General features: G+C 38.9%; 1 protein-coding gene across 1 annotated transcript in view; it reads right to left on the bottom strand.

Annotated features, from left to right (window-relative positions):
• The window catches only part of FAM135B (family with sequence similarity 135 member B), a 2,319,882-nt gene that overhangs the window by 1,589,883 nt on the left and 706,304 nt on the right, over positions 1–23,695 (bottom strand). Inside the window, exon 3 of the mRNA XM_044067284.1 lies at positions 6,163–6,302. Within this exon, the coding sequence (XP_043923219.1) occupies positions 6,163–6,302 (140 nt within the window). The remainder of the gene's footprint in view (positions 1–6,162; positions 6,303–23,695) is intronic.

Below are 23,695 nucleotides of genomic sequence, written 5' to 3'. Positions count from 1 at the left end.
GACTTCCAGGAGCTGAAGCACACATTATCAAGACTCTGTGAGTCTGTGTGTATTTTTGACCCATATTGACACATATGTGCTAAATCCTGACAGCATCTAGCCAATGGGGGAAGCACTGCAGCCATAAGTCAGATGACCAGATATATGTAATGTCATTCTGTAATCTACAACAAAAATGATGTTTAATTCTAGATGAGACTGAAGTCTCATGGCAGTCTGTCTTTGGATCCTGACAGAGAAGAACCCCTCACCTACTTCATCTTGCCTTACTCTAGCAAGTGAATCAGGGAATAGTAATCCTTTAGATTAGTCAGGATCAAATATAGTGACATTAGTTAAGTACTGTTGTTCTGTATCTGTGTGAATGCATTAGTCTGTGTTATTTTAATATTTCCTGGGATTGAAACTGTTTATTGTAAATAGATATTTAATATTGTCATGTTCTTCTATTATTTATTATAGGTTCATAGGTAGGTACTACACTATCTGCCCGAGGGCATTTATAAGCCTAGCCAGAGTGTGTCAGCTTTCGCCACCCCATTGATTAATTAACTGAGCCTCTGTCAAGAAGAGCCAATGAAGTGATCCCAGGGGTGTATTTTCTGTTACCCATCCACTCGTCAAGGTTTCTCTTGAAGAGTGTTAGTGAGGAGCTCTGCCTAATGTAGTTAGGAATTTTGTTCCAAAGCATGGGGAGTCTCTGTAACAGGAATCTATCCTTCCAGCATGTTCTATTTATTGTTGTGGTGAGGTTTAGCTCATTAGAGTGAGTGGCTCGCAGTGACTTGGATTTCTTTAGGTGGAGCATGGTCATCAATTCTGAGTTGGACATGGCTTTGTAAGTCAGGCAGAGATCACCTCTAAGTAAACGATATGCCACTGAGTATAGCCGGAGTTTTTCCAGTCAGGCTGCATAGGACATATGTTTGAGGCCAGTAATCCTCTTGGTGGGGTACGTTTGGGGACTTTCCAGCTGTTGGAAGTGCCTTGTGAGGTACATTCCAAATGGGGCATTGTACTCTATGATGGGTCTGATGAGTGACGAGTAGAGGGGCATTATAACCTCTTTATTTCTAGATGCAAACCTTTTAGTAATTAGTTGGGCTAAATAGAAGGATTTCCTAACAACTTTGGCAATATGATTGTCAAAGGCGAGATTACTATCTACCTGGGTCCCCAGATCTCTTATTACCTCTTCTGTATTTAGGGGGCTGCCACCTATCTGGTAATTCATGGGTGTTTTGTGTTTCCCAAATGGGATGACTATGCATTTTTTGGCATTTAGCTTGAGACGATGTCTTTGACACCAGGTGTCCCTCTCAGTAAGGCCCTTTTGGAGAATGTCCGTGTCAGCCGGAGAGTCAAGTTATGGCTCCCAGCTTGCAGTCATCGGTGAAATTGGTTAGCCATAGTCCTCCTGTGTTTCCCTGAGAAGTATATGCTGAACAGTAGTGGTTCCAGGACTAAGCCTTGTGGGACACCACTTGTGACTGGTTTAGAGTTGGACCTGGAGCCCGCTATGCTTACCGTGTGATTTCTGTCTGTAAGCCAGTCGGCAACCCATCTCGTGACATAGGGGTTTATGTTCAGGCTGGTGAGTTTTTCTATAATTCCCGAGTGGGGAATGGTGTCAAAAGCCTTGGCAAGGTCAAGGTAGGCTGTGTGAACCACCTTCCCCTCATCTATGGCCTTGGTGACTGTCTCGAAGAAGTCAACCAGGTTTAGTATGCATGATCTGCCATTAACAAACTGAACTGGGTCAGGTCAAGTGTTTGGAGGTTCCCAATGTCTTTGTTAATGAGTTCCATGATGATGTGCTCCATAGCCTTGTAGACCAGGCTAGTCAGGCTTATGGGGCAATAGTTACCAGGGTCAGTTGTGGTCCCTATTTTTTGGAGCGGAATGACCATTGCTGTGTGCCATTCTATGGGCATATAGCCTGTGGACAGGCTGAGGTTGGGCAGTGTGTTTAGGTGGGGGCTCAATTTGTTCTGTAGTTCGTGCAAGACGCAGCCTGGGACACCATCTGGCCCCAATGACACTGTGCTTTTGGGTTTTGAAAGATTTCCGAGGCACTACACTTTTCCGGTAATGTTATGAGCCCTTTTGGGGGTGAGAGGGGGGTGAAGTTTGCACTGAATCTATCTGCCAGGATTCTGGCAATATCGGTAGGTTCAGTATATTTTGTGCTATTTTGCACTAGCTCAGAGCATATCTGCAAGTTGCCACTTAGATTCTTGACATAGCTAAAGAAGGCTTTGTGGTTATCTTTCGAATCCTTGGCTATTTTTCTTTCAGAGTTAGGCTTGGATGATTTTATGAGGGACCTTAGTTCCTTACTGATACTGATCAGGGATGTCTTTCCTTCTTGGGATTTGCTTTTTTTCTGAACTAGTTTCCTCCTTCTATTGTATAGCCTGTTTATGGCAGGGGTCCACCAGACTGGTTTTGTTCTCTTAGGGGAGTGAGTATTGGTTTTGCTAGGGATGGCATGATCCATTCATCCTTGTAGGTGCTCACAGAGTGCATTTGTAAAGGTTCCTGCATCTTGGACACTGTTATCCTTTAGTGTGGGAGCTGTACAACGTTCCACCTCTGTCTTAAGTAAGGTGAAGTTTGCTATAGAAACGTTTTTCACTGTGTTTTTTTTTGGTTAGGGGTGGTGGTGTGGAGTGGACATCCAGAGTGATTAGTTTATGGTCTGTTCTAGCCTGTGATTGATTGACCTCCGGTGGGGAACATCTGTCGCCCATGTTGGTGATGACAAGGTCCAATATATTTTCACCTCTGGTAGGGGAGTTTACCAGCTTATCTGGGGCATTTGAGTTGATAAATTCCAGGAAGCGCTTGACCTGGGAGTTTCTACTTGAGTAGCTTTCCCAGTTAATAGTAGGGTAATTGTAATCACCCAATATCAGGGTGTTCGGTAGGACCTTCATGTTTTCCAGTGTCTCCAGAAAGGTGGAGTTGGTGGTCCTGGATAATGGAGGGTGTTCTGTAGCAGGCCAAAATTTGCAGTGCAGATTTGCCGGTGTTAGTTGCACATGGATGATCTCAGAGGTATCATGCTGTGCCACTAACCTGGAGGAGTAGGTATCCTTGATGAATATGAATACACCCCATCCTTTTGTGTTTCGGTCCATGTTCTGTGGCTGAAATGTGTGGTATGAGTTGTAGACTGGTAGTGCTTGGGTGCTCTGTGCAGCCTTGAACCAGGTTTCAGTTACTGCACAGATGTCAACGTTCTCCATACTGAGGAGTGCTTCGAGCACGTGCATTTTGAGATTTAAACTTCTGGCGTTCAGTAGCATAACCCTCAATTTTTTATTTGTGCTATTTAGGGATGTGTGTTTGACTTTTGAGTCTTGCCTAAAAAAGGCACTATGAGGGCAGCAAGAGCCTTGGCCCATATTCAAAAACCTAGGGGTGACAGGTGCAAGCCGTCTCTTGCAAAGCAACGAGGCTTGTCGAGCTTGTCGTCCCAGGCTGACAGATACTGGATCCCCTTTGAATGACACCAGAAGTTTAGCCAATTGTTGAAATTGATCATTTTTTTTCTCACAGAGAACACATTCAGTCAATAGTCTTGGTTTCTCTCTCTGTCTCCCTCCAGGTCCTCAATAAGACTCCCCAGTGGCACAGCTATAGAGTTGAGTTCTCAGTCGGGTTTCCAAGCCAAGACCTCCACCACCCTCTCTGTGAAGCCAGTGTTTCATGTCCCTGCTCCAAGCAGCTGACATTATTATTATTATTATTAAATATATTTAAACGTTCCACTGTGTCTGGTCCTTTAGAGCATTTTTTAACCTATGAAGGTACTTATATCTATTTGGTGACTCTGTGGCCACTCCTGAAAGCCTTACTGCACTGGTCAAAAACCACCATTTGTATTAATATTCATTTCACTCAGTATAACTGACTACCCTTGTAAGAGCCTTAGCGTAGCTGGCTTGGGAGTGTCTGATGGCAGTAACTACTTTATAGCTTGGGCAGAAGGGGGCATAGCTGGTAAATCTGTGCCAGCCTTTCACAGTTTTGTGTGTGTGTGTGTGTGTGTGTGTGTGTGTGTGTGTGTGTGTGTGTGTGTGTGTGTGTGTGTGTGTGTGTGTGTGTGTGTGTGTGTCTGTGATTGTGTGTGTGTGTGTGTGTGTGTGTGTGTGTGTGTGTGTGTGTGTGTGTGTGTGTGTGTGTGTGAAAATCAAATCTCAAAGAATGTGTGTGTCAGCTTCTTGGAGCAGGGACATGAAGCACTGGCTTCACAGAGGGGGTGGTGGAGGACTTGGCTTGGAAACTCGACTGAGGACTCAGCTCTATAGCTGTGCCACTGGGGAGTCTTGTTTCTTCTACTTTGTCAGAGTTTTTGAACATTTTTAGTGAAGATCTCTAAACAAAATTAGGAATGGCATATGATTATGAGTCTCTACAGAGATGAAATAATATTTAGTTTAATGCAAGATATGAAACACTTGAAACAGTGAGAAGAACTTAAGAAGGAAACAGAGAGAAGAACTAAAGAAGTCAGTTAGCACACCCAAAGTCAATGTCACAGAGGAATAAAGGCCCAAATGTAACCCAGATGACTCAAGACTGATTAACACTTGGGTACTGGAGGAGCTGTACTTTGGAGATTGGAAGTGAGTGGCAAATGTCCGATGGAGGGAAGCAGCCTAATACACTATAGTACTGGCACCTTCTGGAGAGAAAGGTTGTGGTACATAGCAGATGAGTCATCATGTCCAGCCACATTCTCATTGTTGCTTTCATGTGGCACATTCAGAAATATGCTTACCCACAAGGAAAGGCACTCAAGTCTGTCATACCTGTGAGCATGCACTTCAGCTACCTGGAGAGAGGCATTAGGGTTAAAGCTTGAATAACCCTGATGGCTACTTGGATGATGACCTTGTGTGATTATGACTATCTATTAGCCCCAAAGATAAACTAATGGGCATAGTGACTGCAAATCTAATGACTTTTAGGGAGGGAGAAAGAAAAGCAAACAAAAAATCAGTCTATCAGTGCTACCTTTGTATGAGAGTTTTGTGCATCTATCATGATTTTATAGAATATTATCCCTGGTCCAGCATAAGCTTTCATAGTGAACAACTGACTGCTACCAAACTTAAATGCAATGAAGACAAAGTCAATAGAATATAACTCAAATGTCAGAATCTACAGTTGCAGTGATCCTTCATATCTTAACCCACACACTGCTATGCCTTAATACTTAGACAGTCTTATTAATGCCATATAAATTATGTTGCACTTTTCAGCAAAATACTGGGGAATAATATGGCCCGTTCCTATTTACAGTGCTACATACTAAAATCTGCTAGTATATACTATTTTAATATGTGCTCTTGCCAGTAAAACATCAGTTAAAATGTATGGTGTTCTTATTTATAAGCAAATCAAATGTCACTTATTTTTTCATTGCTTTCCAGTTCAATATTTAATTTTTTTACTGCATTCAGTCTACTCATCCATGGTGAAATTTGCCAAATAATGAAAGTGAATTTATCTGAAATGTCATCATACTGAACCGGTCATTTCACAATGTAATCTTACAGCTACAGACATATGAGGTGTCCTGTACCCGGCCTCATCCCGCAGCCAGACTGCCTATTATAGCTATTACCTGGAAAGAAAGAGACAGAAATCACATTCATGTGATTGCTAAAGGGGAGTATTTCCAGCACTCATTTTAAAGATGGTGAAGTTATTTATTTATTTAGCTTGTAAGGAAATGTGTAGCTACGTTTGTAAACTGAATTACAGATGCTAATCATTTTAATGAATACATATTTATGTAGAAAACTCCCAAATATAGGGGAAATAAAAATTTTAATATAAATTTGTAAGTACAGTGAAGTTAAAAAATGTCAAATCAAATATTCATGATACCAATCCAGGCGAACAAAATTAAATTGTATGTTTTTTTTTTATTAGTATTTGGACATAACCTTTAATGTTGTGAATAACTAATTAATCATGAAATAAAAAAATCACAGTATATGATGACTGTATGACATTTACATTTTTGACCACTGAATGGATATAAAGTATAGGAGTTTATACTGCATGTCAGTTGCAAAGTTAATTACAGAACAACTTTAATCTTAATTTAAAGTACCACATTTAGTAACCAAAAGGAAAACATACCCTTTCTCCATCAAGAAGCATATGGACCCTGAACAGCATTGCATTATTAACAAGGATTTCTTCATTTCTGTATAGGATTTGAAATGGTGCACTACATACGACATTTTCTTTAATGCTTGCTGAACTGGATTCAGAATCCCCTTTGGGAGAAAATAAAGGAAAAGAAAATTATACCATTTTCACAACTAGCTCGCTATTAATAACGGCATAACATGTAACTTAAGACAGGCTTTATAATTACAATCCCATAATGCATGGATAATTAAATCTACACGACAAAAAGGTAACAGTATACATAAAATAACTGAAATACAGAAACAGTAGTGATAAAGAAATCAAAAGAGAAATATTGCAAGTCAGCAAAACTGTTGCAGCATCTTCATACTATCTTTTCAGGTTCAGATGAAATATAATTTTGAATTCCTTTGATAGCAAGTAATGTGGAAAACCTGTCTATGAATTCACAGTTATATTTCAAATATGTTTAGAAAGTTATTCTTTGCAGAAACATTCAGACATTAAGCACACGTGCCCACATAATAATTCAGCCTTCATTCTTATTTTGCCGTGTATTTAAAGGATGTTGAATAGCACTGCTATAGCCTGGGGTTATTTTGGAGTAAATGAACAGTTTAAAATTTCTAGGCTAATAACTAAATGCATTTCATACATCATCTGACAAACTTTAAAATGTGCTACTAGGTATGTTCCAATGGAGCTAGCTTTAGCACGCTGTTAGCTTAAATATGGCATGCATCATGAGATCGTGTGTCCACAGTCAATACCCACCAAGCTCCAATACTATTACCAACCCCCACATTCCCCACCCATTCTTGCACACTGAAACCTGACACTAAACTAGAATGGAAGGCCCTAGCAAGTAGTCATAGAAAAAAAATATCTGCCAGAGGCAAACCTATTTTGTCTATTAATCTCATGCCCCACAGAAGAAGAACCACAACAAAACTGCATTAGTGATCAACTGTATTATAAATAATCAGACATACAAATGTCATAATCACAACAACCAATAACCATGAATGAATAAATAGCTGGTGTGTACGACAGCTCACTTGCTAAAATACAACCTCAGTAGGACTGTGTCACCACTCACCTACACAAACCTACCAATAAGCAAAGAAAACATAACAGTCACTGTAATTACAAGGGCAGCATTACCATTTCTGCTCACTCATGCAGTTTCTTACACAATCCCATGAAAAGGAATGGAAATATAGATAGACTCAACATCCAAGGCCAATGTCCACGCTCATGCTTGCGAATTAAGGGAGGAAGGGAGGGATTCCATAAACATGTGCACCAAGAGAACTTCCACAGCTTCAAAACAGTCTAAAATATCCCTGTCTAATCCCCAACCACTGATTACCTCACATCCTGTTCCCACAGCCAATACTCACGTAGCTCCAATACTATTAATATCCACTACGCCCCTTCCCCACCCCTTCTTACACACTGCAACCCGAAGCTAAACTAAATGCAAACGCAATGATAATGTAGTCCATATCATATACTCAACCACAGACCTAGCAGACACATATTAACCCCTTAAAATCAATCCTAAAAGCTATCTAGCAAAAGCAAATGACTATTTGCAACTAGCCCCCAAGCTCTCCCAACTTTTAAGCATCCAAACTAGAATCCTATGCTTCACCGAACCAATTTTGCCTGTAAACTTAACTAACGCCCCCAAAGTTGCTTAATGAACTCTCACTGACATGACTATCTCACCAATCTGCCCCTTATGTGTCAGATACCTCATCAGTAAACCTAAGCACCAACACCACTCCCTCACAGACAACTGATTAAAAAATAAAAATAAAAATCTCGCCAAGTTGCGTTATAGGCTCTCCTTATTATCCACCCCATGACTGCTGCACCAAACAATCAACTACACCTTGTCAATTGCTCAAAACTCCTCTGGGATTACTGCTAGCAGCTCAACTGCTTCTGACAAGACAGCTCAAACCTGAACATTTTATAAACTGTCAGCAACCACATTCAAACAGCCTAGTAAATAAAGTCAGATTTATAAACAAATAATGCAACTTTAATTCTATTAAGAGCAACTGCAACACTGGAACAAACCTAAATTATTTAGTAGCCAAAACCTGCACCTTTGACACAGTGGCCGAATGAAAAATCACTTTCCCATTAGCCAAGGTCCATTTCCAAACCACTGCTACTGCTGCCCAGATCAGCAACAACTCTAAATGCATGATGTTTTTCTTCAACTACCCTGACCAGCCAACCGACCAAATAGCTGAAAACTAATTTACCTGCTAGTGTGATCACACACCAAAATGACTAGTGGCATCCATGTATAGTAGATTATATCCATTTATCCTGCCACATCATTATCTCCCTCAAATTCCCCAAAAACACCTGGTAAATTTCCAAGTCCTCCTTAAAAACTCGATAACTCTCACATGATGATGTATTTTCACTTTACCTCTCAATATATTATCTATAGCTCTACAGAGCTCTCTATCTGGCCCTACTGCACTGCATGCAAAAATCAACAAACCCAAAAGTATCATAGCCTCCCTCACTCTCACTTTATCAGTTCCTAGCCATGCCTGAATCCAATCCTTCAAACTACTCAACTTACCCTTTGGGTACCTAAATAGCTCCTTCCCATCATCTACCTCAAGCCCCAAAAAGACAATAAACACCCCTAGTCCCCCATGTTTATCCTTTGTTAGTAGAATACCCAGATCCTCATGAATATTCAAGAAACTGTGCAATACCACCAACACTCGCTCTGTGCCCTCGCTCATCAAGAGGAAGTTGTCCAAATAATAAATTGCCTTCCACAGCAGGATATTCTGTTCCCAAATCCATTGCAGTGCTGTGCTAAACTTCAAAAAAACAAGCAGAGCACAACCCATTACCACTACCTTGTCAAAATAAAACTTCTCCTCTCCTGCAAGGTCATGCTTAGAAAAGTCCAAGGGACCATATTGGACCCTTGCCAAATTCCAGTCTATGTGATCATTCACTGATTCACCACCAGGAAGGGACAAGTGATGAAATAATCAAAACTTGCCAAGATTCTTTTTAGGCATTAAACTAAGTGGTGATATTTTAAAACCTCTGAGGGTGCATCCCTTCTTGATCTCTCTTGGACTACCTCCTCTACACCTTTTAAAGATTTTACATACCAACATGCCCTGTTGCCCCCTTTTACCCCAAATCTCCACAGTCTGGAAATGTCTCAAGTGAGCCACAAGTTCTACCACACTAGCAAGGGAATGAGTTAGCCAGTCTCTTTGTCCATTAAACATTCATAATATCTTAAAATATTCCAGGGTTTTGTATAAATATTAGAAACAAGGTTAGTATGTGCATATATCTATGTGGAATGGACAAATCAAAAACCCCATTATTCAAGCTAACAAACCAATACTGGAATTTACATTCCTGATTACAGATTTAGCTGCAGAAGTCCTTGGCCCATCTATTTGATTTTTCACATTTTCTAATCTATTAATAATATAGTCCCTTCCTTTAAATCCTTTATAAAACATTGGAATATGTTAAGACCTTATGAAGGCTTAATGGACAAAAGCCATTCTGTTCCTAAACTTATACAATAAGAATTATGTTAATTTGAAGCAAATGTTATGCTATAATCCATTCTGTTCTGAAACATAAAATAAGAATTGTGTTAATTTGAGGCATATGTTATGCTATAAAGAACAAATAAAAACAAAACTTATGGCAGGTAGTAGAGTTACAAGACCATCCTTTAGTTGATCATTTTGTGAATATATTAGTAGTGCTAAGTCACTAGTATATCCAAATACTGAAAAATATTTAATTTGAAAGTATCAGCAACTTGTGAAACAAAGAATACTGTGTATCTAGTAAGATGTGTAAAATGCACCTTTTTATATTGGTTAAAACAACAGAAAACTGAAGAATCTTATATGTGATCACGTGTCTGGTATACATAGACATGTTGAATTAAATGCTTTAAATAAACATATATTAACAGTTGACAGTACACATATCTTTAAGTTTAGTGTCTTACTAAATAGTAGTTTCTAGTATAAGGGTTGGGGATAAATTTCTGTGGAAGAAAGACAAAAGAGATTTGTAGATTTCAAATGGATTCTCCTGCAGGATGGAATGGACTATGAAGTCGGAAACCTATTTTAAAATCTAGATCCATTAAACAGATGTTTTATTGTCCAAACTATATTTATAAACTTTTTTTTTTTAACATTGTCCTTTTAAGATTTCTACAGCTGTTATATAATTGTTGTTGTCATTGGTTGATTCTGGTCATGTGATGCCCAGAGTGAATGTTTTTAAAAGTTGCTACTCTTTCAATCAAACTTTTTAATATATCTGAGGAAGCAATATTGTGAGAATGTTTATATTTATTGAATAAACTTCTTGTTTGTGGTGTCTCTGAGCTATAAGTTGTTTGTTACCATGATTTCTTATGCTCGAGCTTGGCCTTTACCCATTTTGAGCTACCTTCTTGGATTTAGTGACTATTTTTTGTGTGCTTACAGGACACAATTGATATAAAGAGCGTGAGATTCAGCAAGTTTTGAGTAGAGCTGCTCTGTCTTCAGACATTTATATTTGGACTGTTGATTTTTGTTCCTGGAATTTGTGTTATGGTTGTACATGATACACATTCTCATGTTACATCTCTGCTTTTGGTTAGATGGACTCCTTTGCTAAAAGATGATGATGCATTGACTGAAGAGTGATGTGCGGAAGGTGAAAATGTTACACCTCCACTGGATGTGAACAAGAAAATAACTACATTAGAATGCATGCTCTTTGATTTTAAGCATCTACAGTGGCAAATATTTAGTTTTGACACGTATGCCTTTTTGGTGCTTCAAACCCTTGTCCATAGCCATGAGTACCATATCCCTGTCCCACTCATATCTTGTCTCCAGGCTTCTTACTCATCTTTGACCCTATTATGCAGTTCAGCCTAATCATTTCCCTTAAAATATAATATCATTATCTTTGTGTTCTTAACATCCCCAAACATACACACATGTGCACAAAGAGGCATGGTCACTGTTGGCTAATGCCACCTTGTCTTGGATATCCCTTCATTTTCTTTCCCAGGTGTTAATAGAGTCTGATGCACTGTATCAATCTACTACCCTCCCTTTACCTTATCCTCCCAGGGCATTTACTTTAAGGTCTGATTCTGCTACCTTCCTTGATCTGTTTATGGAATTGTGTTTGCCTACCTCTCAGATACCATGTCATAGGAATAAGGGTGTGGGCAGGAGGTGTGGGAGAGAAAAAGGAGGTTAGTGACTGGAGACTCAGTCAGTATAGATTGCTAATTCATCCCCACCCTTCCCTACTCTGAAATGCCTGAACAACCTACATTTGATCAACTCCTTATCCCACCTCCCTCTTTTTACTGTCTCATGATTCTGAGATACACCAGTGTACATCCTCCTCTCCTACAGTACTGCCTCAAACTGCCCCATATTCCTAAACAGATTCATTTTATTGCACAATAATACCATCAAATTATGGTTTCATTTAATACTGGATTTTTTTACTGAGTTGTGCATCCTGTCCTCTTTTTTGCATTGCCAGAATATCCCCCAAATCTCTGTCATGCCACCCTCTCACATAAACTTAAATATGGGGACACACCTTTCAAGCCCATTTCATTACCCACTGTCTCTTCTGTGTAAAGATATTTGAAAAAAACACCAGGCACAGGAGCTGAGCAGCTGGAACAGTTTATTCTGGTACCTCGGCTACGAATAGCCTTCAAAGGAATAACCATTCTAGTTTCTTACATCTTTTTATCATAAAAACCAAATTGCTCATTAAACAATTAAACAATTAAACAATATATAACTAGCAAATTCAATCTGACAAGACCTCCAATGTTTCAAGTTAAAAGAGAAACAAGCATCAGGGTAAATCATCCAAAAGCATCAGAAAAAGCATCAAAAACATACATACACCACAAGACAGCCCTAAATACACAAATATAGTCTAAGTGATACACCAGTAATATAACAACTAGAATTTACTAACTCAGACTTTAATAAATGTCAACATTTTAAATAGTAATGTTTATTTCCAAATTCAAGCCTTTGCGTTTTAAAGTTCCAAACATTAATATAAATCTGCTTTCTAAGTTCAACAGTTTCTCTAAAAAATTACCAGCATTATACTCATCAGGCCTAGCTAAAGCACAAAAAAATAGAGAGTCCAAAAGACCATCATGAACACTATTAAAATGTTCTGCAATTGGACTCTCCCTTCTACATTTTCTGATATCCCCCATATGCTCCAGAATTCGGATTTTTAGCTGACGCTTAGTTTGACAAATATAATACTTAGGGGGGGGGTACAACCACAACCCACTATATATACAATCCCACAAGATTTACAATCGAATATGTCAGTAGCCTTATATTTTACCCCATTGATCTGACACCCTGACAAATTCTTCACGTTTGGACAAACTTTACAATTACCACATTTGAACATCCCCTCTGATATAAGTGTACCATTACACAGGATAGTCTTTATTCTTCGCTTTGGCTTTAACATTTCCTTCAAATTCGCATATCTTCCATAAGAAAAACAAACTTTCTTAGGGAATAGATTACCAAACTCAAGATTTTCAGAAACTAATAGCCAAAGAAAATCCACAATCTTTTTCAAAGTAGCAGAAAAGGGAGAAAATTTAGTAACATAAAATAACTTATTCTCCCCACTCCTATTCAAAAGTGTTTCCTCAGTATTACTCTTTCTATACATTCTACTACCATCCCTACCATTCACATTTGAAATTAATACCCTATCAATACTATCCTTAATTAGTAATTCAGAATACCCTCTAACTACCAATCTGTTTTTAACATCCTTAAATTCCGATTCCAATAGAACACTTTCAGAGGTATGTTCAAATGTCTGTTTGAATTCACCATAGGGAAGTGATTCAATTAAATGCATGGGGTGAGCACTTGTAGCATAAAGGAAATTGTTGGTTGCAGTATCTTTTCTAAATGGCCTAAACTGTACAGTATTATTGAAATCCACATATAGTAAGATATCCAAAAACTGAATAGCATGGACATTAACTACATATGTGAATTCCAAGCCAAATTTGTTACCATGCAAAGTCCCAACAAACTCATCAAATTTCCTAACATCACCAGAACACACAAAAATTAAATCATCTATGTACCTATAATAAAGTACCACATTTTTCTTGAAAAATTCCAAAGTATATAAGAATGTGATCTCAAAATAGGACATGAATAATATAGCATACGTGGGGGCAAAATTTGCCCCCATCGCAGTCCCTTCCCTTTGCAAAAATATTTTTTGTTCACACAAAAAATAATTATGAGTAAGTGCAAATTCCAAAAGTAAAATAATAAAGGATGTTCTGGGACCCTCCCCTAAAGTTTTAACAATAGCCTCTAGGCCAAAGTTAGTTCTAATACTAGTGTATAAGGACTTTACATCTACAGTGGCCCAATAAAAGGTATTTTCCCACTGTAAATTCCTTATCTTCTCACAAAGACTGTTAGTATTACAAATATGTGAACTCACATTTTTCAATTCTTTTTTCAAAAGACTGTCCAAAAATATGCCAACATTTTCAAGATATCCACCACAAGACGAAACAATAGGGCGACCAGGAGGATCCAACATATTTTTATGTATTTTGGGCAGGGCATAAAATGTGGGGTCCCTAGGATTTACAATATGCAGTTTTTTAACATCTTTGCCAGTCAAAAAGCCTAGCCTTTCCCCTTTCTCTAACAAATCCAGTAATGTTGTATTAAACTCTACAATTGGATTGTTAGGTAATTCAATGTACACCTGTTCATTAGATAGTAAATCAAACACCATTTTTAAGTAATGCAACCTGTCCATGATCACCCAGTTCCCTCCCTTATCCGCCTGACAAAAAACATATTTATCTGTGACATTCTGCATGCTTCTTAAAGCTGCCCATTCAGACTTAGAAAGATTAAATTCAACATATTTTTTCAAAAACAGAAAATATTCACATTCTATTTTACTGACTAAAGCATTCTCAAATACTTTCAAAGTAAAAGAATTTTTTGGAGGACAAAATGAACTTTTACTAGGTAAAATAGGAACCTCAAGTCTACCATATCCAGTGATAAAACGCCCAGAATCCACACTAATTTCAGATTCACCATCATCATGAGAAACAACCACATCTCCATCTACAAAACTTTGTGACTCATAGTCATAAATAGAAAGGTTCAAAAGAGAGTCAAAAGAAGTACAAGACACATTCAAACTATTACTACTGTGAATAGCTCCTGCATTACCATCAGCATGATCATCATTAGTAACACTGCTATTAACACAACTAGCTGAATCTACTGCATTAACAGAACTTTTTGCATCAAAAAACACTTTTAGAAATAACTTTCGACAAAAGCGTTTAGCATCAAACAACAAATCTGCCAAAGCAGGTATTTTAGTTGGAACAAACTTATTACCTTTAAATAATACTTGTTCCATATCCCTAGTTAATACAAAATCACTTAAATTGACAACCTGCATGGCGTTAATGTCAGTAAAAGCACTAGCAAAATGTCCCGACCTGATAAAGGATGTGTTAGACAAACATACAGTCCTTCTTTCAAAATCTTCTATTGCGACCCTTGTTTCTCGCCTTCCGCTTGCTTCCCCGGCGAAAATTCCACCTTGTTTGTTCTTCCACTTCGGATTGCATACCAGCATCTTCCATTACATCCACTCTTTCAAAAGATACACTTTTTCTGCTTACGCCTGTGTCCAACGAAGAAACAGAAGAATCTCTACCACTTCTGGAACTGCCCTCAGCATTTCCGGTTCGGGAGATACCATTCTTACGCTTCCGTTGCCACAAATACACTGTACCATTTTTAAAGTCATAGATATCCCTGTTTAATTTATTCTTTTTCCTCGAAATCACCTCGGTTTCTATTTTTACGATGTCAGTATTCAATTCCTTCATAGTTGTAAAAAACAGTTCAGTGCACAACTCTTTGGATAAATTCTCCTCCACCTCTGCTATTTGCGATTGAATCAGCCCCAAACTCCTCTGGTTTCGTTTTATGAGAATCTTTAACCAACTAAGTGTACATTGCAAAGAAACAGCTTTCCACTCTTCCAAAAGGTCAGTTTCTTCGCTCGTGAACTTAAAAGCAGGTAGTTTATCCACCCAAAGCCCTCTCGGTGTGATGGATAAACTCACATATTTCTCTAACAGGCGTGTATCATAAAAAAGAGAAGTCTCCTTCACCCTTAACTTTCTTAACTCAGCAAACCTTTTGTCAAGATTTCCATCGCCAGTAACAGTCCATGGATCAAAGTGAGCCAACTTATCATCCCTCTCTTTTAATAAGTTGGCAAACCGAAAACCTTCTCCATTCATAGCTAAATTAGCCATAACGAAAACTCAGCTCCAAACTCCACAAATCAGTAAGAAAAAAACCAAATCGAACAAATAATGAAAAAACCACCAGGCACAGGAGCTGAGCAGCTGGAACAGTTTATTCTGGTACCTCGGCTACGAATAGCCTTCAAAGGAATAACCATTCTAGTTTCTTACATCTTTTTATCATAAAAACCAAATTGCTCATTAAACAATTAAACAATTAAACAATATATAACTAGCAAATTCAATCTGACAAGACCTCCAATGTTTCAAGTTAAAAGAGAAACAAGCATCAGGGTAAATCATCCAAAAGCATCAGAAAAAGCATCAAAAACATACATACACCACAAGACAGCCCTAAATACACAAATATAGTCTAAGTGATACACCAGTAATATAACAACTAGAATTTACTAACTCAGACTTTAATAAATGTCAACATTTTAAATAGTAATGTTTATTTCCAAATTCAAGCCTATGGGTTTTAAACTTAAATATGGGGACACACCTTTCAAGCCCATTTCATTACCCACTGTCTCTTCTGTGTAAAGATATTTCCCAGATGTAGAGCTGGCAGTCTATGACAGGTCTTTCTTTATCCTCCTACTGCTATAAAGCTCCAAGCCCACTGCCACAGCCAGTCAGTATAGTTCCTAATCCTTCACTTCATCAGCATGATTGTTCCTGGCAGAGACAATACTTTTGAGAATGCTATTAGCAACCCATATTGTGGCATGTTGCTGCCACATCCCAGATTCTGATACATTTACAATCTCTTTTGAAAAGTTATTGGTGCCTACATGAATGACAACACACGTCCACCCTTTCCTGCTTGCTGACCAGCTTCCTCTCTGGCTCCCATTATCTTGCTAATGGTAAGCCCATAGACTTATTTCTCTATAGTCTGGTTTTGCCTGTCTTTATTTCCCTTGTCAAGGGTCTCAATTCCCTTTATGACTGACTCTCCAATCTCTTATACACTTCATCTCTTCCACACCTCCTGCCCTTGCTCCTTACTCCCATCTACAATCTCCCATCTGAGTTCCCATACTCCAAACATTCGTAATTGCTTGAACTGGTTATCTCACTCTCAATGATGCATCTTATTCATAATGTCACAGGTAGATACTAGACAACCAGTAATCAGACCATCAACAGCCTAGCCCAGGGAACCCAGCACTGAGAGTTACCTCCTTCCTCATCGGGTGTCACATAACATAAACAAGGGAAGAATTTGTGACTGCTCATCAAATTACCTAAGTCTGTCTTCAATACTAGCTAGGATACTGCTTTGCTTAATACACCAATAGGTTTATTCCACTGATGTGGAATACAATGGGTAAAAAAGTGCAGCTTTGAAAGTAAACTTACTTTAACAGTAGATGTTTAGACAGACCACTGCTGCAATACCCTAAAGTATATGGGTCATATCCTGCCTAGGATTTAACAGCCAGGTATCTTCCACACAACCAGACTGTTGAAAACTCAAGCTGAAAGTAGAGAAAATCAGCGGTTTAGATGCCAATTCCTTTACAGCTCTCATGCTAACAGAAGAAAGAAAGCTACAGACCTGAAAATGGCCTCAAATTGGCAAACACATTATGAAAAAGTTGGGGGGATTGGGAGAGCAGCTACTTTAGCAGTGATCAATTTCAACTATCAACTGTTATGGTAAGTTTTGTTAAACAACTGTAATATATTCAGCACTGGATCACTTCTGCAATAGCCTAAGTGGGTAGAATATCAAAGCTAATAAAGTTTGGGAGGTAAAAGGATGAGGGCCCAGATGTCTCTGAAGACTAGTGCTATCAAAGCCTGATCTAGACCTGGAAAAGAAGTCTAGTTTGTGTGTTTTGTGAAAGTATATACAGTGGATCAAGTTGCTGCCTCTAGAATACTTCTGTAGTTCACCCATTTTTGAAAAGCCACTGCAGAAGTCAAGGCCCTAGTATAATGTACCTTGACCCAACCTGCAATTGACTTGCTATGGTGCAGAAAAAAAAGGAAATACCATGGGACAACAATTTGGAAATTGTCTGTTTTGACACTAGTTGTCCATTTTTACGTTCATAAGAAATGAATAATCAGAAATTCTGAAGACTTTAGTTCTGACAAAATAATGTCTTAATTGTCTGCTGACATCTAAGTATGACAAATTCTTTCCCCCTCGTTTTTAAGTTCTGGAAAGAAGACAGGGAGATGACTAGCTTGGTGTGAAGTTCATAGGTTGCTACTAGGCTCTATAGCCATAACAATTCCCTGGATATTTCTTCCCACAATATTTACTTCCCTGGACCCCTGACATGATCCCTGGGGTGAATTTCTTATCTCCCATCCCATCCTATCGTCAAGGTTCCTTTTGAAGAGGGCCAAGGAGGCATTCTGCTTAACATGTATGGGCAGTCAATTCCAGAGTATGGGGAGTCTCTGGGTCAAGAACCTATCCCTCCAGCATGTTTTGTTCATTGTGATGACAAGATTTAGATCCCTGGAGCGTGTGGCTCTAAGGGATTGGGATTTCTTTAAGTGGAGCATGTCCAACAGCTCAGGGCTTGACATGGCCTTGTATGTCAAGCATAGATCACCTCTGAGTAGATGATATGCCACAGAGTATAGCTGGAATTTTTTTAGACAGTCAGCATACGGCATCTGCTTTAGGCCTGTGATTCTTTAATGAGGTATTTCTGCGGCCTTTCCAGCTGTTGCAGATGTCTTGTGTGGTACATACCAAATGGGGCATTGTAATCTATAATGAGTCTAACGAGAGATGAGTACAGTGGGACAATAACCTCCTTTTTTCTGGATGAAAAGCCCTTAGTGATGAGGTGTGCCACAGAGAAGGATTTCCTGACTGTTGTGGTGATGTGGTTATCGAAGGTGAGACCACTGTCCATCTGTGTCCCTAAGTCTCTCATCACACTTTCTGTGCTTAGTGTACTGCAACCTATGTGGTAATTCATGGGTACATGTTTTTTCCCAAAGGGGATAACTATACATTTCTTGGCATTAAGCTTGAGACCATTGCTTTGGCACCAAGCATCTGTTTCTGTAAGGCCCTTTTGTAGAATATCCACATAATTTGTGGATTCAATAATGGCTCCCAGTTTGCAGTCATCTGCGAACTTTGTTAGCCAGAGTCCCTTAGCATTGGACTGTACTTCAGAGAAGTAGATGCCAAACAAGAGAGGTCCCAGGACTGAACCCTGAGATACTCCACTGGTCACTTGTCTGGAGCTGGATTTGGAGTTGGCTACTTTTACAGTCTGGGTTCTGTCAGTAAGCCAGTTGGCAACCCATCAAGTGACGTAGGGATTAATGCCCAGCTTAGTAGGTTTATCTAAGATTCCAGAGTGGGGGATGGTGTCGAAAGACTTGGTGAGGTCCAGATAGGCTGTGTAGACCACCTTACCCTTGTCCACAGCTCTGGAGATGAATTCAAAGAAATCAATTAGGTTCAGTTAACAAGATCGGCCCTTCACAAGCCCAAACTAGGTGGGGTCCAGTGTTTGAAGGTTGCCAATGTCTTTGTTTATAAGTTCCATGATAATGCATTCCATGCCCTTTTAGATCAGGCTCATCAGACTGATGGGACAGTAGTTCCCGGGATCCAAGGTGGATCCCCCCTTGTGCACTGGGATAACTGTAGCTGTGCACCACTCAGTGGGCATGGAAGCCTGAGGTGAGGCTATGATTAAACATGATACTTAGGTGAGGTGCCAGTTCATTTTGTAGTTCATGTAGTACACAGCCCAGGATGTCATCTGGTCCCATGGATGCTGTATTCTTAGCTTTGGAGAGTGCAGTTTCTACCTGTGTAACTATGATTACCAGAATTTGGCAATCTTTTGGTATTGAGATGGGCCCTTTAGGCGGTGAGAGGCAGATGAAGTTGGCACTAAATTGATCTGCCAGGATATTTGCAATATCTTTGGGATCAGTAGATTTAATGCCATTCTGTTGTAGCTCAGAGCAGATCTGAGCATTGCCATTTAGATTCTTGACATAACTATAGAATGCCTCATGGTCGTCTTTGGAATCTTTGGCAATTTTATTTTCATAACTAGCTTTGAAGGATTTTATGAGGGATCTCAGCTTCTTACTGAGGCTGGTAAGGGAGTTTTCTGCATCCTTGGATTTTCCTCTTTTCTGCAACAGTTTCTTCCTTCTGTTGTATAGTTTGTTTGTGGCAGGGGACCACCAGGCTGGCTTCCTTTTTTTGGAGGAGAGCATCTTGGTTCTATTTGGGATGGCACGATTCATGCATGAGTGGATGTGCTGGTACAGTGCCTTAGTGTAGAATTCAGCAGTTGAACTTTCAGCTCCTGTCTGCATGGGCGTCATGAGGTTTGTCACTTCTGACTTGAGTAGTATGAAGTTGGCTTTGGAGAAGTTTTTTATGGAGGTTTCCTTACTGGGGGGTGGCGGTGGGATGTGGATATCAAGGGTGATTTGTTTATGGTCAGACCTGACCAATGAGAGGGTGACCATTGGTGTGGAGCATCTATCTTCCATGTTGGTAATTACCAGGTCTAGGATATTGGAGCCCCTAGTGGGACAATGGATTAGTTGATCCAGGGCATAAAGTTGAATACCATTTTAGGCATACATGATGGATTTGTTCTCAAAATACATAACCTTTTTGGAAAATGAGATAGGTTGATCTAACATAAGAGTTAGTTTTCCACTCAACAATCATCTTACAGAAGACAGCACAGTCAGCAACACTGCTTAACATATTAAGAGTGTCAACAGCCTGAGGAACTGGTTCAAATGGAGCAAGTGTTAATTTTTCTAAAACAAAACAAAACTAAGATACCAAGGAGGACTTACCTGCTTTCATGATGGACAGGTATGCAGAACCCCTTTCAAAACAGCTTTATATGAGAGTGCACTGAAAGGTGGAATGTAAGAAGCTTTTAGAGTGAGATTGTGCAGTCTGGTTATAGCACAAACTAACATGGCTAATCTACACAGAGGGTATAATCGAGAACTACCCCAACCCCATCTGTTTAAATACAACTACCCACCCATCTATTTATATACAACTGCCTCCCATCTATTTGTGTGCAACATCATTGTGGTGCTGCTTATGGCAACTTGTGCAGGTCAGGGGACCATAGATGATTAAGAGAGTTGAGAACATTTATTACTGCCAACATCTCTTTGTTGTTTAGTGTTTTGGACTGTCTTTTGTTCTAAAGACTCTTCACTTTTACCTTCCATGATACAGCCACTCAAGTAAAGTCTAAGGCACATGTTGTTTGCGGAGGTGGGAAAGTGGGAGACCGGATTTAGGTAAACCTGATGTCTCCAACAAAGTAGTAATGTTATTTTATTCCAGAACTGGAATTCAAAAAGTCAGGGGGTACTGATGTTGGGACCACCCAAAACTGTGGCACCACTGACTATCTAGAGGTATCATGAGTATTATAGATGCCAAGAATACCAAAATCCACAGAAATTCCCTGGATAAAGTCTTTGACTGAATGGAAGAACTCAGGAATAGATGCAGATATAGATCTACTTTTTCCCACTGGAGAAAAGCTGTTTGCATGGAAGTATCCAGGAGATACGCCAGGAATAATACTATGTGGTAATGAATTAGTCATGATTTTTGAATATTCTCCTGGAAACCCAGTCTATGAAGGAGATTTCTCATCAAAGTGAGATATTCTTGACACTTTGAAAAACATTCTGCAAAAATAGGCAAGTTGTCTAAATAAAGACAGATGTGAATAACTAGAAGTCTGCAATAAGCTGTCACTAGAGCTAGACATTTTGCAAACACCCTTACACCCTTGTAGCAGTAGATAACCCAGATACAGAAAATCTTAAGAAACACTTCAAATTTGTGACTATTAGAATGTGATAATGAGCATCCTTTAAATCTAGCATTATAAAAAATTGAAATGGGGAATAAGAGGTAAGAGGTTGTGATAGGATAGCATTTTGAACTTTGGAACCTTGCCAAACTAGTTAAGAAAGGAAAGATCTAGAACTGGTCTCCACAAAGCTTCTTTCTCATATCAAAAATGTCCTTGAATAAAAACCTTTCAAGAAACAGAGAGGGACTTTTTATGTTACCCACTGAGCAAGGGGAAATAAAAAAAAGTGTGGTGCAGTAGATGAGGAAGTTTCCCCTGACACGAAAGCAGGGAATTCCACAGCCAACCTTACCCCAAAGAAGGACTCTCATCATCCATTTGTCTAAGACTATGTTTTTCCAAAGTGAAAATGGAGAACAAGAGTTTAGAGAATAATTCAGACGTAGACAAGATGGGGTGATGATACATTTTGCAGACAGTTTTCAGTGTCTTGAACGATATCATCTCCTTGCAATTGTTCATGTAAAATGTAATAGCTGTGTCTGTTGTAGTTATATTCACACAGACAAATCTTTTAAACATCCAACACTTGGACATGAATTGATAATTAAAACATATGGTACCTGTGATGTGCAAAATGTAGTTTATTTAGCAAATTGCACCCAATGTTTTACTTTCTATTTCCAGCATGACCAACAGAAAACTAAAATAACGCATATGTAATCATCTTTTGGATATAAGTAGAAAGATAGTAACTACTGTCCTTTTTAAAAACATTTTACTTTTGAATAGTTAAAAATCAACTATCTGAACGGCCCTTTCTGCGAACCGGAATGATGAAAGCCGTCATTCCGAACCGCACCAATGTTCGAAAATCAGCAAATCAAAAACCAGATTCACTGATTTTCGAACTAAACTTATGAATATAGATCGTAATGCAGGGGGGCAAGCCCCCCTGCACCCCTCATATGGGGGGCTGTGCCCCCCCCACTTTATTATTTTAACTCCAAGGTTGCAAAACTGTGGGGAAAGGGTCCACTTCCTGATCCCCACTATAGTGCACTCTGCACCCACATTGCCGAATCTGCAGTGAGCGAATGTCAATGTGCATTTGCTCATTGCACATTCAATCCATTTATATTCAGCTATCTGAAATCTTGAAAACTTACTTCCGAACAATGTACTTTCGACTACTGGATTTTCAACTATTCAAAGGTAAACCTTTGTAAACATGGGATGGAGATGGGCAATACACATGATTTAAAATTTTTGGTTTTAAGCATTTTATATGAACAATTTCAAAAAAAAAAAAAAGAAATGAAGTAGATATTAAGATTGAAAGCACACTTACCACCAGGATTAAAAGGAATGGAATCCTTAAAACCAAATTAAAAGGAATGGAATCCTTAAAACCGAATTAAAAGGAATGGAATCCTTAAAACTGATGTTAAGACAATTACATCAGCAGGTGCATTAGATCACATGATTTCTGCACCTATTTTAAAAAGAAGTACAAACTGAACTGAGTTCTAGCCTGAAGAAGCCATATTGGCGAAAGTTGATACTCGCACTCCATACTGTTTTAATTGTTTTAATAAAGTCTTATCCTGTTCGGCCATGGTTCCGTTACTTTGCTTGCTTTAATCCTCCAGAAACCATTTATAATTCTCTTATACAAGATTTATGATTATGGTGATATTAGCAACTTAAGAAAGCACAATGAAGAAAAGCCGTCATGGTCAAAGAGGATGTAATCTGAGAAGAAATGCTGAGCTGATAAGAATAATCCTTCTTCTTTAGACTGAGCAAGAGAAGGACTTTTAATCTTTCTGTTCATCTTATCTAAAGCTTTTATTGGAGCCAGTCTAATTTTCCCTTCTAAACTCTAATCTATATCAGTCTCTTAAAGGGGTCAGTGTTAGACCTGTAGTGTTTTTGAGGAAACCAATACCATTTCTTCCAACTAATAACTTATAAAAAGCAAGATGGAAACAGAATAACAAGTCCACTTAGCAATGGAAAAAAGTTCTTAAAAGGGATGGAGAACCAAGATTTTGCATCACCATTTTCAGCAGCTTCTTTTAATTTCAAAATTATCTTTGCAATTTTCAATGTTTGATCCAAAACTGGTACTAAAGATGGTGCCTGCTAGTATGTATTCATTTCTGTAGAACTTGATTGGGCACAGATTAAAATGGCATGGTGCTGCTGTCTTTGGTAAAATGCAGTGCTCCATTCAAACTTAGTTGAAGAATGTGAA

Source organism: Protopterus annectens, chromosome 3.part1, assembly GCF_019279795.1.
Source record: "Protopterus annectens isolate FY-2018-M chromosome 3.part1, PAN1.0, whole genome shotgun sequence".
Lineage (NCBI taxonomy): Eukaryota > Metazoa > Chordata > Ceratodontiformes > Protopteridae > Protopterus > Protopterus annectens.
Note: the sequence above shows the minus strand (reverse complement) of the source record. Positions and strands in the feature narration are given on the sequence as shown.